This window comes from Sus scrofa, chromosome 10, assembly GCF_000003025.6.
Source record: "Sus scrofa isolate TJ Tabasco breed Duroc chromosome 10, Sscrofa11.1, whole genome shotgun sequence".
Classification (NCBI taxonomy): domain Eukaryota; kingdom Metazoa; phylum Chordata; class Mammalia; order Artiodactyla; family Suidae; genus Sus; species Sus scrofa.
In genome coordinates, this window is record NC_010452.4 from 57,751,675 (window position 1) to 57,767,208 (window position 15,534).

Consider the following 15,534-nt stretch of genomic DNA (forward strand, 5'->3'; position numbering starts at 1 on the left):
AACCTACAACCCCATGGTTCCTAGTTGGATTCATTAACCACTGAGCCACAACAGGAACTCCTGTTATATCCACATTTTATATTCCGTCTCTTTTAGGTTCTAAGTCCATGTCCTTTGCATTTTTTAACTGTAAGAGTTTCAACATTTCCTGGAGTTCCCACTGTGGCGCAACTGGATCAGCAGCATTTCTGCAGTGCCAGGTGAGAGGTTCGATCCCTGGCCCAGAACAGTGGATTAAAGGATCCAGAGTTGCCGAAGCTGCAGCATAGGTCGCAACTGTGGCTCGGATCTGACCCCTCTCCTGGGCGCTCGATATGCTACAGGACAGCCAAGTAAAAAAAAAGAATTTCAACATTTTCTGAATACTTTCTATGAGCTTTTCCACACAGCAGAACTATATGAACCTTCTCATTCATCCACCATTAATTTAATTATTAAAATAATACTCATCACATCTTTCATTTTCTTCTCATTTATCTGAAAATTCTTAGGAAATCACGTCAGAACTTTATTTCCTTAATGTTTAGGATGTTTTAAATCTTGACAATTTTAAGACAGTCAACTCTGTCCTTAAGGAAAAGGACAGTGAGTCAAATTACCTCAGCATATAAAAACACTTTTATGTTTGCTAGTTATTTAAAGAACTTCATACCTCTCCTATTTCCATAAGTGGTTCATTCATATCTACACCACCATAACCATACTGAAGATCAGCTTCTGTCAATTTATTCTTTTTAATAAACTGGGTGTTGAGATACCTGAAAAACAAATACAGTATCAACAGACACTATGTCAAAATCAGTAGGAAAACAATTAGCAACTTTTTTTTCTTCCAACTTGCAACTTTAGAACAATAATTTTAGGGTTATAAATCAACTACAGAATGGTTCAGTAATACATCCAAAAAAATTATTACGAATTAGAGATATAATCTAAAAAGATAAAAATTATCAGCCCAACTGTCTCTGCAAGGCCCTAAGAGACGAAGAAGAAGACCTCTATAGAGGAGCTCCCATTGTGGCTCAGGGGTAACAACCAGACTAGTATCCATGAGGAAGCGGGTTCAATCCCTGGCCTCGCTCAGTGGGTTAAGTATCTGGAGTTGCCATGAACTGTGGTGTAGATCACAGACGTGGCTCGGATCATGTGTTGCTATGGCTGTGGCATAGACCAGCAGCTGCAGCTGTAGCTCCAGCTCCCATTTGACCCCTAGTCTGGGAACTTCCATATGCCACTTGCGCAGCCCTAAAAGAACAAAACAATACAAAAAGACATGTAGAGTAGCAAAAAAAACAAAAAAAAAACAAAAAACCTATTGCCGCAGTCTCACTTTAAAAAACTCAAAAGTTTTGCTTTAAAAATGTTCAATGCTCTTATATCCCAACAGCTCTTAGCCAAGGGTCAGACCCTCCACAATCCAATTCGCTCATTTTCAGATTCTTATTAAATAAGCAAGTTCACTTTGCAAAAAATGAAACAGAAAATGTTAAAAGATCAAAGTCAAGTAAGTTTTCTAATTTATATTTTATCACCAGTCAATATGTAATTTTTCATTTTTTATACCTTTTTTTTTTTTTTCCTGGCTGCCCCCATGGCACGTGGAAGTTCCTGAGCCAAGGATTGAACCTGCGCCACAGCAGCGACCTAAGCCTCTGCCGTGACAAAGCCGGATCCTTAACCTGCTGTGCCACAAGGGAACTCCTGTAACTTTCCATTTTAAAACAACAAAAAAAGATCACAATCAGACGGTAAGAAAATGGAACAGACTATTAAAGACAGTAAGAAGTATGGCAAAATTGACAGATTTAAGAACACTTTATCTACCAGGGGGAAGAGCTTTATAAAAAAGATTAACAGGGAGTTCCTGTCATGGCTCAGCAGTTAGTGAACCTAACTGGCATCCATGAGGATGTGGGTTCAATTCCCGGCCTTGCTCGGTGGGTTGAGGATCCGGCATTGCCATGAGCTGTGGTGTAGGTGGCAGATGCGGCTTGGATCCTGTGTTGCTGTGGCTCTGGTATAGGCAGGAGCTGCAGCTCCGAATGGGCTCCTAGCCTGGGAACCTCCATATGCCGCAGGTGCAGCCATAAAAAGACAACCACCACCCCCGGGCACCCCCCCCCCCCCGCAAAAAAAGACTAATAGGGAGTTTTCTTGTGGTGCAGCTGGTTAAGGATCGACATTGTCACTGCAGGGGCTTGGGTCACTACTGTGGCACACGTTCAATCCCTGGCCCAGGAATTTCCACATGCTGCAAGTGCTGCCAAAAAAGAAAAAGAGACTAACAACTGTGATGAACTCTTAAGAATTACTGCGATGAATAAAGGGTTCCAAGATTAACTAAATGTGTACAAAGGGCATATAAAATTCAAGTATCATTTTTCACCACAAGGCCTTTAACGCTCATCACCTAAAACTATGTTTGACACGTTCTGCCAAGGTGAAAACAGCTATTGACAATACAAATGTTTAGGTAACAACCACAAAATCTCTATGTTAAAACACACATGCTGCTATTTTCACTGCATCAAAATGAAAGGTTCACTCAATGTTTACAGAGAAGTGAAACTGAAAGCAAAGGCGACAAAAATGTCAGCTGCAGGACTCCAGTTACCTCTGCAGCACTGCTTAGGCAGGTTCCTCCCTCAGTCATCACTGCAGGCTCGGGCTCCAGGACTTAGCCTTGGTGCTCTATTTGACATTTTAGTCTCCTCTGCCACTGGTGACAAAGTCAGCTTTTCTTCCTTCAAAATGCCATTTACCCTTGCCTTCCATTCCCACTGCAACCCTCCTAGTTTCCTGCGGGTTTCCTTCCAGCTGAGGCAAGGGGACCAGGACTGAGAGATGGAGGCTTCAGCTAGACAGAAAAGGGCTGCCTCACCTGGCCCACACTCTCTAGCGGAGGGCGTCTCCCCTCTGGCCTCCGTCATTCTGGTCTCAGCTCAAACATACCTCTTGACGACCTGACCTGACCCCAAGCCAAACTAACCTTCACTTCCCAGCGCCAACAAAGTAACTAATACACAGCTCTTTTCTTTCTTCCAGCACTTGCTACTATGTGAAATATTGCTGTTCTTTTCCTTGCCTACTGGTTTTGCTCACCCACCTCCTCTCTGGAATAGGAGGTCTGGTAGACAGCACCCAGAACAGTGGCAGGCAGGTAAGCAGTCCTCGAGAGAAAGACTTTTTCAATGATCTATGAAATGAATAAGCAGATAATATTCCAGACAGCAGCGATGACAAAAGCTAACATTAGAACATAAACTTGGAAAAGCAACCTGGAGCCAGATCATAAAAGCCATGAATGCCAGGAAATAAAAGTAATCATTAGGCTTCAGGAGCTCCTATCATGTGCCAGAGACAGCCCTAAGCATGTAGCTGGCGAACACCATGAGGGAGACCTATGTGGAACTATTAGGATCCACATTTTACGTGTAAGAAAACTGCAGCTTAGAGACCTTAAAGACTTCGGCAAAGGGCCATCCACTACTAAGTGGCAGAGCTGGCCGGAGAACTCACGAGGTCTCCTGTTCCCACTGAACAAGTACTGGCCAAGTGCATACCACATGCCGGTACTACTGGGACAGAGAAATGAACAACAAAAATGTGGTCTCTGCCCAGAGAGCTTACCTATCTGGTAGGACATAAAAGACAAGCAATATAACATGTCGACAGTGACAAGAGCTAAGTAGGAGGAAGTTAACTGTCCCATCTGCACCACTACAGGTGCCTCTCTATAGGACCCTTTTCGGGTCGGTGTACCAAGGTCATCCCAGGAACCTACCTGAAGCGCTAGCTAGCATCACTTAGCTCATCCTTCCCTTCACCTCCTTTCATCAGCTGGTCCTCCGGTTCTCCCACACTGCTCGACGTCTCCTCCCATGATTTTCCTTTTCACCTCCAAAGGCATTTGTTGACTCCCTGCTTGGATCATGTGTGATGCCCTCATGACTGGCCTCTATTTCCCATTTATGGCATCTCTGATTCATCTAAAAATTCTGCTTTCAGGATATCAACTCCCTATTCAGCAGCCCACAGCAGCTCCCTTATTCCTGTATAGTAGGTATAAACTTATAGCACAGGGGTTTGCTGACTCTGAAGAGAAGCTGGGGTGTCTGCAGAAATCTGACTCACTGATCCCCTCCAAAGATCTATGTGTATATCCTGGAGCCAGTATGTTTTGTATCTTATAGGACAAGTCGCTATTCTCTTTCCCGCACAGAATAAAACTTTACCTCTGTTAACAATATCTTTCTCATTCCAGACTTCTACTCTTGATAGTTTAAGCTTGATAGATAAGCTTTTAAAATAATTTGTAGACATAATTTAAAAAGTAGTAATAATTTTTCATTTTGATTAAGACATCACTCTTAATTTCTAAGTCACTATATATAGTATTTTACAATCAGATTTGTTAACCAAACATTTGTTTTTAAATAAAGACATACAATCTAAGAAATTATAAAAGGAAAGAACTTCCAATAATTTCCTAAAATAGTTTATACTCCACTGCCCATGCAATATCTGATTGTTCTGCTCAGGTATAAACCAGTAGTACATGTTTTCATAAAATTCACTCTGTCAACAAAGTGGTTAGCAAGCATCTTAAGAAATCCAGGGGTGTCTCTGTGGTTGGTTCCATCCTTGGCCCAACACAGTGGGTTAAGGATCTGGTGTAGCTACAGCTTTGGTATAGGTCACAGCTACAGCTCAGATTCAATCCCTGGCCAGAACTTCCATATGCCATGGGTGCAGTGGAAAAAAAGTAATAATAATAGTATTAACTAATAAGAACTAATAGCCTAAGGTAACTTTGATTCTTCTAAGAAATCAGGCATTTCAATATTTCTTAGAAAATTCTATTACAAGAATTGTTTTTATGCTAATACCTACTGGATTTCAAGAGCTGTTAGTTCCCAAGCTAATACCCTAAGTGCCCCACTTTAAGGGCCAGTGGGGCCTAAACAGACAGGTAGAAGTGGGAAAGGTAGGGCAAGAGCATCACTATTTTCTTTAAAATAGGAATCCTTAAGTCACCTGTGCTAATGCAGAGCCATCTTATAAATCAATCAGAGTAAAGAAAAGGCTAGAAATTATTTCCAAGGAATAATATTGAAAAATACTTCTACCTTTTTATTTTTCATTTTTTAGGGCCGCACATGTGGCATATGGAAGTTCCCAGGCTAGGGGTCGAATCAGAGCTGTAGCTGCTGGCCTACACCGAAGCCACAGCAACACCAGATCCAGGACTGCAGCTCATGGCAAAGCCAGATTCTTAACTCACTGAGCAGGGCCAGGGATCGAACCCATGTCCTCATGGATACTAATGAGGTTTGCTACCGCTGAGCCACAATGGGAACTCTGAAAAATACTTTTGAAACAAAACTGATTTTTTTCCCCTTACATTTCTTCACATAGATTTCCTTAGAGACTATGATTAATAACAAGAGAAAGCCTGGATGACCTACTACCCAACAAGTAAAGACTAACAAACAGTTTTCATCTAATTCCTGCCAAATATGCCCTCTATGAGAAGGATCTCAACACCCAGTCTACCAATATAATTAAATAAAGGTCCCAAGGCAAAAAATAAAAAATTTTTAAAAATCATGCAAAACAAAAAACAAAACAAAAATAATAATAATCATTAAATAAAGGGTGATCAGTCACGTGGAGCCAACACCACAGCTATAGAATAGTGGAAAGTTATTAAATGATTTCAGACAGTGATCAGATTTGCACTTGAGAAGTTTACTAAATGGAATAAATGAAAAATCAAAGGCTGGGAGACTGGTCACAGGGAAGGTATCATTAATAATCCAGGTGAGAAATGATAAACACGTTGAACTACAGTTCTCTAATAGCAACACAAAAGGAATAATAAATTTAAGAGACATTTGGAGGAACTGCTCGAGAGGGGCGAAGTAGGGAAGGACAGATGAGACCTCTGGTACATATGTCTAGGTGTCCAGCACTACCACTAACTAAAATCAGTATTTCGGGGAGCGGTGTGTGCATAAAAGACAACAAGCCCAGCTGGGCACATCTGCAGTACAATGACCCCTGGGACATCCTGGAGGTAGAGGCTGCTATGTAAGAATACTCCTCAGAAACTTAGACCACCTGCAGTAAACATGTATTCTGGTGGTTATCAATTTATACTGTAGCTAAAACCAGGAGTAACTGAAAAAATTAATTAATTAAAACCAGGAATAACTGAGATCATCCTAGAAAGAACATGGAGTGTAAGCTAAGGGATGAGAACAGAACCTCTATAAGCGACTAAAATGACTACAAAGAATGAGACTAGAGGGAATTCCGTCCTGGCTCAGCAGTAACGAACCAGACTAGTATCCATGAGAATGCAGGGTTGATCCCTGGCCTTGCTCAGTGGGTTAAAGATCCAGGGCTGCTGTGAGCTGTGGTGCTGTGGTGTAGGTCACAGATGCGGCTTGGATCTGCTCTTGCTGTGGCTGTGGCTGTGGCTGTGGCTGTGGCTGTGGCGGGCAGCTCCAGCTCCAATTCAACCCCTAGCCTGGGAACTTTCATATGCCACAGGTGTGGCCTTAAAAAGACAAAAAACAAACAAACAAAAGAAACTAGGTAGGAGTTCCCACTGTGGTGAAGTTTCTAGAGCGCTGGGATGCAGGTTCAATCCCCTGCTTCGAATAGTGAGTTAGGGATCTGGGGATGCCACAGTTGCAGTGTAGGTCACAGCTGAAGCTCAGATCTGATCCCCAGCCCGGGAACGCCATATGCCACAGGGTGGCCAAAAAAAAAGAGAGAGAGAGAGAGAGAGACTAGGTAGAATGGGGAAATTAAATGGATTTCATCAGACTGATCTGTGTTTAAATCCTGCCCCTGTGATTTTTTTCCAGCTCAGCAGCCCTGAGCCAAATCATCTAACCTCTCTGACCCTCAGTTTTCTTCAGTTTTAAAAATGGAAATACCAATTACCTCGGATGGCTTTATATATACACACATACGTGTATATATCATACATACTCAAAATTTAACAAAGCTTATTAATAGTACCGATTTAATAGTATTAAGTAGTACCAAATTGCTTTTGGTAAAGAGAGATGTAGGAGAACCAAGGGAACAGTGCTGAAAACTAAAAAGAAGAGGAAAACAACTTGAATCTTTACTGAAGTATCCCAGCTAACGAGGGACCCCACTGCATGGCCCCCTGTCTAGAGCACTCTCTCTCGTCATCTATACACCAGTGGCCCCAGGTCCTCGGCAGTGGCAACAGCATGCATGTGCTCTCACTGATCCTTAAATCTCTCTGCTCTCCCCCCACAGTTTAGCGTTTAGGTAGGGAATTCTTTTTTTTTTTTTCTTTTTAGGGCCACATCTGCGGCATATAGAAGTTCCCAGGCTAGAGGTCGAATTGGAGCTGCAGCTGCCAGCCTACACCACAGGTACATCTTCAGCATACACCACAGCTCATGGCAATGCTGGATCCCTGACCCAGTGAGTGAGGCCAAGGACTGAACCTGCATCCTCATGGATATTAGTTGGATTCATTTCTGCTGCGCCACAACAGAAACTCCTAGGGATTTCTCAAAGCTCTATTTATAACAAGTTCACTTTGGTGGATGAGAGGGAAAAAAAAAAATCAAATGCAGGGTGCTTCACGGATGGCGAACATTTTTATAAAAGCCAAAGCCATAATAAACCAATTGCTGGTTTCGGGTTCTATTATATTTTGCTCTTCTAAGAAGAAAGAAAAGTACCGGCCATTAAGAAGTAGGCTCCAGTTTCTAACATAGGCAACATACAGTGAGTAAAGTCCGGTATTGTTATAAAAACCAAAGGGAACATGAACAGTAAAGCAAAGAAGGACAAACACAGCAAGGCAATCATGCTTTGGCCTCAGTGGGGCTTGCTGCAACGTCTGGTGCCACTGCTAACACTGTGAGACCCAGGTGATGATGTAAGGTGAGGACACTGCCGTGGATGCGATGTGCCTAGAGAGGGCAGGAGACCTTCCAGAGAAAACTGCCAGATACTCCCACGAGACCCAACACGCTGACTCCCAGAGTCAGACAAAGCATGCTGGTGTGGGGCGGGGGGAGCGGCGGGCTTAGAGTCACTGCAAGTTTCATCGAAGCCAAAGTTTCCCTTCAGATCTGTCCAGATTCAACGTGTGTTACCTAATCCCAGATAACTGGAGAGCTAGGCCATCAAACACAGGTTTAGTTTTCACAGAGTTAAGTTTCCGCACACTGCCTGACTCCCAGTCACCCACAGGACCCACACTGCAGCCCCTTCCCTGTGGCAGAGAAAAGTCCGTACATCAGGCAGTGCTCTCATGCTGCGCGTTTCAGTGGGCAATAGGTAGTAACCTCCTTCGATCACCAAGTGCAGCAGGCGATACTCTTCAGACGGTCAACGAGTCTAAAGCACACTCACCTGTACAAGCAGTCCATGTAGTCTGCACCCTTGCTATACTCTTCCCAGTACCTATGATACATAACAAGCACTTGCTCTTCAGACTCCAGAACTCTCTAGAGGAAAAAGAAAAAAAAAGTTTTACTCAGAAAACACTTAGTTCACTTGTAAGCTATGAAATTTATCAAAAACTAATGTTCTTAAATAACTGACATAATTCAAGCACTATATATGACATTTACATCCATACTAGAGCACACGTGTCATGCTCTAAGATAAAAGAACAAAATGTAATGGTCTGACGCTGTCTTTGGGCTAAAAGAGTAGATCAGATTAAAGAGACTGTAACTCGATTACCATGCAGCTCTGTGTCTCCTCATATCCATCGCTTCTGGTCAGCCTGCCAGTGACACAGGTCTGTCATCACCTCACATTATTCACTTCTGTGAATAAGACCATTTATCAACACTGACACCTTTCTCACATTCTCCAAATAAGTTGCTTTATGTTTACTAATAAAACCTACTACTTTTTGAAAAATGAAAATCAAACTGAAATCTGAGGCCCGATGCTTAAAAAGTTAACTTTAATGGAAATCTCATCCAACAATAAAAATCCACCAGACAAAACTGACATTCCCAAGGCCACCACCTCTCTCTTAGCTTGTTCTTTCATCAACTGTCCCTGTGACCTTACACAAGTCATGACATTAACATTCATATAATTAACTCTCTGAAGAAATGCTATGCTTTTAAACGTGGAACTTGGAGTTCATGCTGTGGTGCAATGGAAATGAGCCTGACTAGTATCCATGAGGTTGCAGGTTCAATCTCTGGCCTTGCTCAGTGGGTTAAGGATCCGGCGTCGGTGCAAGCTTCAGGCTAGGACACTGAGGCGGCTAGGATCCTGCATTGCTGTGGCTGTGGCGCAGGTTGCCGACGCAGCTCGGATCTGGTGCTGCTGTGGCTGTGGTGAAGGCTGGACCCCTAGCCAGGAAACTTCATATGCCATGGGTGTGGCCCTAAAAAGCAAAAACAAACAAATGAACAAACAAACAAAAACCAAACTCTGGAATTTTAACAATAAAGGCTCAGGACGATAGGAATAGCCTATAAATAGTACTTTTTTGCCTATCATATGGGAAATAAATTAAAAATAGCAACTACTAATAATAATGCCAGGGAACAGGGCCCCCTTAGGAACTGCTGCTACTGGCTGGTTAGAATATAAATTCAGAAACAATTTCCCACTACAGTCCTTCCTCAGTATCAGCAGGGACGGTTTCCAGACCCCATTGATACTAAGCTCCATAGACGCTTAAATCCTCTCCAGCTGGGCCTCCAGGCCCAAGGGTATGGAACACACCTGTACGAGGGCTGACTGTGCAAGTCGAAAGAACTAAAAATGCACATGACCAATGACCCAGTAATTCCATGACTAGAGATTTATCCTATTTAAAAGCTTAGTAACAATAAGAATAATTTAGCTACAAGGGTGTTTCACAGAAGTATTGTTGACAATAATAAATTATAAATTGGAAATAATCTATATACCCAGCAATACAGGAATATTTAAACAAATCACAGCAGCATCTTCACACAATGAAAAATTATACAATCATTGCCTGGATTACAGAAGTCTATTTAATGACAGGAAAGAGATCTACCATATTGTCAAAAGCAAAAAGCAAATTATAAGGTATATAACACGCCTCTGGTTTCTAATAAAAAATGGAAGTCTACACAAAACAAAAATACGCAAAAGACATATATCAAATTACTTTTAATATGTACCAAAAAAGATACATTTAAAAATAGATATATCAAAAATATTAACAATGGTTAATTCTGAGGTATGTTATGGATGTTTATTTTCTTTTTGCTTAGCTTTATGTTCTAAGTTATTTATAATGTAATACAATACTTTAGTAGTTTCATTTTTTTTGTCATTGGATCTGAGAGAACATATGATGTATAATTATACAGGTATCCTAAACATTCATAAAACTACTTCACAATTATCATTTTTATTCGTTTTCCTTCTTTGGCTGCCCCACAGCATATGGAGTTCCTGGGCCAGGATCAGATCTAAGACGCAGTCCCTACATAAGTCACAGCAGCAGCAATGCCGGATCCTTAACCCACTGTGCCAGGCCAGGGATTGAACCTGCATCCCAGCACTCCCAAGACACTGCCAATACTGTTGCGCCACAGCAGGAACTCCACAATTATCATTTTAAAATCACACAATTATACCAATGTTAATTTCTTAGTTTTAATATTTGTACCACCATTATGCAAGATGCTAACATTAAGAACCTGGGTAAAAAGTATATGAGAACTCTCTGCATTACTTTTGCAACTTTTCTGTAAGTTTAAAATTATTGCAAAATAAAAAGTGTGGAGGGAGTTCCCGTCGTGGCGCAGTGGTTAACAAATCCGACTAGGAACCATGAGGTTGCGGGTTCGATCCCTGGCCTTGCTCAGTGGGTTAAGGATCTGGTGTTGCCATGAGCTGTAGTGTGTAGGTTGCAGATGCGGCTCGGATCCCACGTTGCTGTGGCTCTGGCGTAGGCCAGTGGCTACAGCTCTGATTCGACCCCTGGCCTGGGAACCTCTATATGCCGCGAGAGCAGCCCAAGAAAATGGCAAAAAGACAAAAAAAAAAAAAAAAAAAAAAAAAAAAAAAAAAAAGTGTGGGGTTCCTGTTGTGGTTCAGCGGGTTAAGTACTTGACATTGTCCCTGTAAGGATGCAAGTTCGGTCCCTGGCCTTGCTCAGTGGGTTAAGGATCCAGCATTCAGATCCGGTATTGCTATGTTTGTGGCATAGGCCTCAGCTGCAGCTCCCATTTAACCCCTGACCCCTTCCATACACTGTAGGTGCAGCCATAATAAGAAAAGAAAAATAAGTCAAGAAATATCAAAGATGTAGAGAAAAGGGAACCCTTGTGCGCTGCTGATGGGAGTGTAAACTGGTGCAGCCACTAAGGAAAACAGGCTGTTCCTCAAAAAAATCAAAAACAACTATCATGAGAACCAGTAAACACCCACTTCTGGGTACCTGAAGAAAAAGAAAACATTAATTCAAAAAGATACATACACCCCAATGTTCATTGCAGACTATTTACAACAGCCAAGATATAGAAGGAACCTAAGTGTCCATCAGCAGATGAATGAATAAAAATGTGATATATACACATAATGAGATGTTACTCAGCCACAAAAAGAGTAAAATTTTGCCTTTTACAACAACATGGATGAACCCAGAGGGTGTCATGCTAAGTGCAATAAGTCAGAGAAAGACAAATACTGCGTGATCTCACTTGTACACGTAACCTAAAACACAAATGATCTAGCAAAACAAAACAGAAACAGACTGATAGATACAGAGGACAGGTGGTTGCCAGAGGAAACGAGGTTGCAGTAGGGGGCCAAAAAGGTGAAGGGGATTAAGAGGTATAAACTTCCAGTTAGAAAATAAATAAGTCACGGGGATATAGTACACAGCACTAATCTAGTCATTAACTTTGTATGAGGCCAGATGGTTACAGAGGACAGTAATATTGTAATAACTCTGTATGAGGACAAATAGTGTGATCATTTCAGAATGTATGTAAACGCTGAATCACTCTGAAACTAATAAAATATTGTATGTCAACTATACCTCAATTAAAATAAAATAAATAGGCTTCGAAAAACGGGGGAAAAAATTGAAGTATTTCCTTCAAATGTTATAAGGAAAATATCACAGGATCAACTGTGCTCCATTTATGGCTTATCACCATCTGAAGAAGATGTGCTCTTCGCCACGTGCAGGGTTAGACAGATCATTACACAGGCTGGGCTACTGTATCTCCATTTTACAGATAAAGGAACTTAAGGCTGGTTAATTAACAAGGTAGGTCAAGTGAGCGGCCCATGGTCACAGACAGGGCTAATAAAAAGTGATCAGGTTTCTAGCAGAGATAATAAATGGCTTCATCCCATTCCTGGTAAGATCAGTGATCCAAAATAAGTTAGAAATACTGTACATGGCCAAATCCTGCAGAATTCATTCACTGCTTATATACACATCAAGTCTGTGATGTTGCCCTTATGCACACGGCACACTAACCAACATAACTGCTCACAGAGGGTTTCTACTGCACTTTCTTTACCATTCTTCTTTTCAATGCTAAGTTTTTAAAGATATTACATAGGATATGAAGAGGCAGCTAAAAAGTTGAGTATAAACACAGAGATTCACCAAGAGATGGGCAGCAACAGTAAAAGAAAACTTAGTTCTATAAACACCATCCAGAGCACATGTGAGGACTTTTTCAAGTTGAACAAACCTTGATTTGAAACCCAACTTTTCCATTTACAAGCTCTAAGATCCTGAACAACTAAACCGATTTCCCTGGAAGAACCTAACAACACAGTGTTTGACCTATAGTTCTTAAATACATTTGAAAAATGCTATTTAGGAAACAAAACAAATAACCTTAACTTGACAGAAGTTCTGCGATGGAAAACAGTGAGCTAGTCAAATAACCATGCAGCTATAAATACAACCACATGCATGTGTCGGTCTTTACCTTGTGCAAATGCCGTACGTGATTTTCCAAAAAAATCTTAGTTTCTGTATAAAGTCTTTCTCCAAGGGGTTCAGGATAGGCCACACATAAAGCATAGATATCTCTAGTTAAATTGTCAAGGTTGTCATATTTACTCTGGAGATATTACTTTCAGACAAATGATACTTAACTCAAATTTGGCATTAAAACATGAAAAATACTTCTTTTTTTTTTTAGAGCGCACCCGAGACATATGGAAGTTCCCAGGGTAGGGGTTGAATCGGAGCTGCAGCTGCCGGCCAGACATAGCAACACCAGATCTGAGCCACATCTGTGACCTACACCATAGCTCACACAACACCAGATCCTTAACCCACTGAGCAGGACAAGGGATCGAACCCACATCCTCATGATACCAGCTGGGTTCACTTCTGCAGAGCCCCAGTGGGAATTCCCTGTTATACTGTTTTCTAAAAAAACAAGAAAATAGGGCAATAGTTATCTCCAAGGGAAATAAGAGGGCCTGTGAACCGAGAGGGATACCTGGTGGGGGAGGGGTGGCAGATGCCTGCAGTGCTCTAGCTCTTAACCTGGGTAGTGATTGTGCAGGTGTCTGCTTTCTAATTATCTGCTCAACTCTACATGAATATCTTCTTTTCCATATATATATGGAAAAATAACATTTCACACACCTCATAAAAATACTTCATAAAAGATCAAGTACTAACATATGGCGGTGTACAATTTGCAGGGGGGCTTTTTTTCATTTTCAAAATATTAAAGATGTGTGGCCTCTAAAATTTCTACCTAAGATATCCAAGTGTCAGAAGTCAACATTACATTCTTGGGCAAAATACCTGATGAAAGGAGGGATTCTGGCTTTAGAACAATCAGTAACACAGGTCTTCATTTTTCACAGTAAAATTTGAGAGTCCATTCTTAAATTTACTGTTTCTGCAGATATTTTTTACTTCAGAGGAGGAGGATGAAATTCATAATCAGGGCAAGAGTAGCTGGACCATTTTAGATGGATCAAGCAGTAAACATCTTAGAAATATTAGTAACTGAAGGGGTGCTTTCCAAAAACGTCAGCTATTTCAAAACCATTTACAAGCCAACAATTAATTATGTATTCTGTATAAGAATAAGGACACATTTATTCTATTTTCTTTACCTTATGGTCAGTTTCTCTTTTCTTGTACTCTTCTGTGACCAACTCTTCTTCTCTCTCTGCTCATTATTTTAGTTAAAACAGCCTTAAAATATCTAAGTACTTAGTCAGCTCAACCTCACTAACACACAAGCAACGTTTAACACTTAGTTTTTATTAAGATTCCTACGCATGATGTTCCACAAAAAAATTTAAGAGACTAACTCAATAATAAGCCCTTCAAAGGCAGAATTCCTATCAATATCATCTAGATACAATGGGAAGTACAGGGAATTCAATGTTAGAATCCTGTATCCAAGTTGTGCTCCATCAACTACCCACAACCTGGGCAAGTCCCTCTGAGGAACCCTCTGAGGAGCAGGTTACTCAACTAATATATCTACCTCACTGATCTCACAGGCTTATCTGAAGAACCAAATTAACATTAAAAATGTAAAAGATGGAGTTCCAATTGTGGTGCAGTGGAAACGAATCTGACTAGGAATCATGAGGTTGCAAGTTTGATCCCTGGCCTTGCTCAGTGGGTTAAGGATCTGGCATTGCCGTGAGCTGTGGTGTAGGCCAGCAGCTACAGCTCCGATTAGACCCCTAGCCTGGGAACCTCCATATGCCGAGGGTGCAGCTCTAAAAAGACAAAAACAGAAAAAAAAAAAAAAAAAAAGTAAAAGATTTATGCCAAACCCACGAAACCGTCTAGAAACGAACGTTACCAACATTTTCTGTATCTGTAGTGCCTAGAACATAGGTAGCCTAACAAATGTCTCTTACTGAAGATGGCAATTGTAATGAACTCAAAGAACTTCACTGCTCTTGCTCCAACATTCGGTTCAATATTAATAACCAGCTTGGGCACTGAGAACAAGGTAAATCAGTGTCTTATGAAATCTGAGCTCTTCTACAGAACACATGCCCCACACAGGGAGGGCAGACATCCTGCAGCCCCGGATGTGAGAGAACTCAGCAGCTGCACACCCACTCTGCTAATAACTTCACATCTCACCTCTCCTTCTGGGGGAAAAGAATCTCTGATTCTGACAGTGTCCACCCAGTCCCCAAGACCTCCTTCAGGGTGCCCTGGGGCACCCCTATGCCATTTAGACCCAGAGACCAGGCCTCCACCCCACTCCCTTTCTTCACCCTGTGACGTGGTGTGTGGTGGTTCCGTGGTGGAAAATGCAGGTGGGAAAGGTGTCTGCCAGGGCACGAGTGCCAAGGCTACTCCGAGGCCCTCCCAGTCATGGCCCCTGGAGACAGTAGGGGCCACCCACCACTCTGCCCCAGCTACCTGTGGCTGAGTGTTCCAAGAGACCCCCTTAACCTCCCAAATACTAAGAAGCTAAAGGACTGGAGTAGTGTGGGTTTCTTCCTGGTACCAGGGTGTATACCTTGGGTATTGGGGGTTGCACCATG

The 15,534-nt window shown here is 41.7% G+C and overlaps 1 protein-coding gene across 4 annotated transcripts in view; it reads right to left on the reverse strand.

The window, feature by feature from the left end:
* Positions 1 to 15,534, reverse strand: part of CUL2 (cullin 2) — a 128,722-nt gene that overhangs the window by 51,008 nt on the left and 62,180 nt on the right. For all 4 annotated transcript variants that reach the window (XM_021064983.1, XM_021064981.1, XM_021064980.1 and 1 more), the window contains 3 exons: positions 12,975 to 13,077; positions 8,419 to 8,513; positions 653 to 758 (listed from right to left, as the gene is read on the reverse strand). In XM_021064983.1, the coding sequence (XP_020920642.1) occupies positions 653 to 758; positions 8,419 to 8,513; positions 12,975 to 13,077 (304 nt within the window). The remainder of the gene's footprint in view (positions 1 to 652; positions 759 to 8,418; positions 8,514 to 12,974; positions 13,078 to 15,534) is intronic.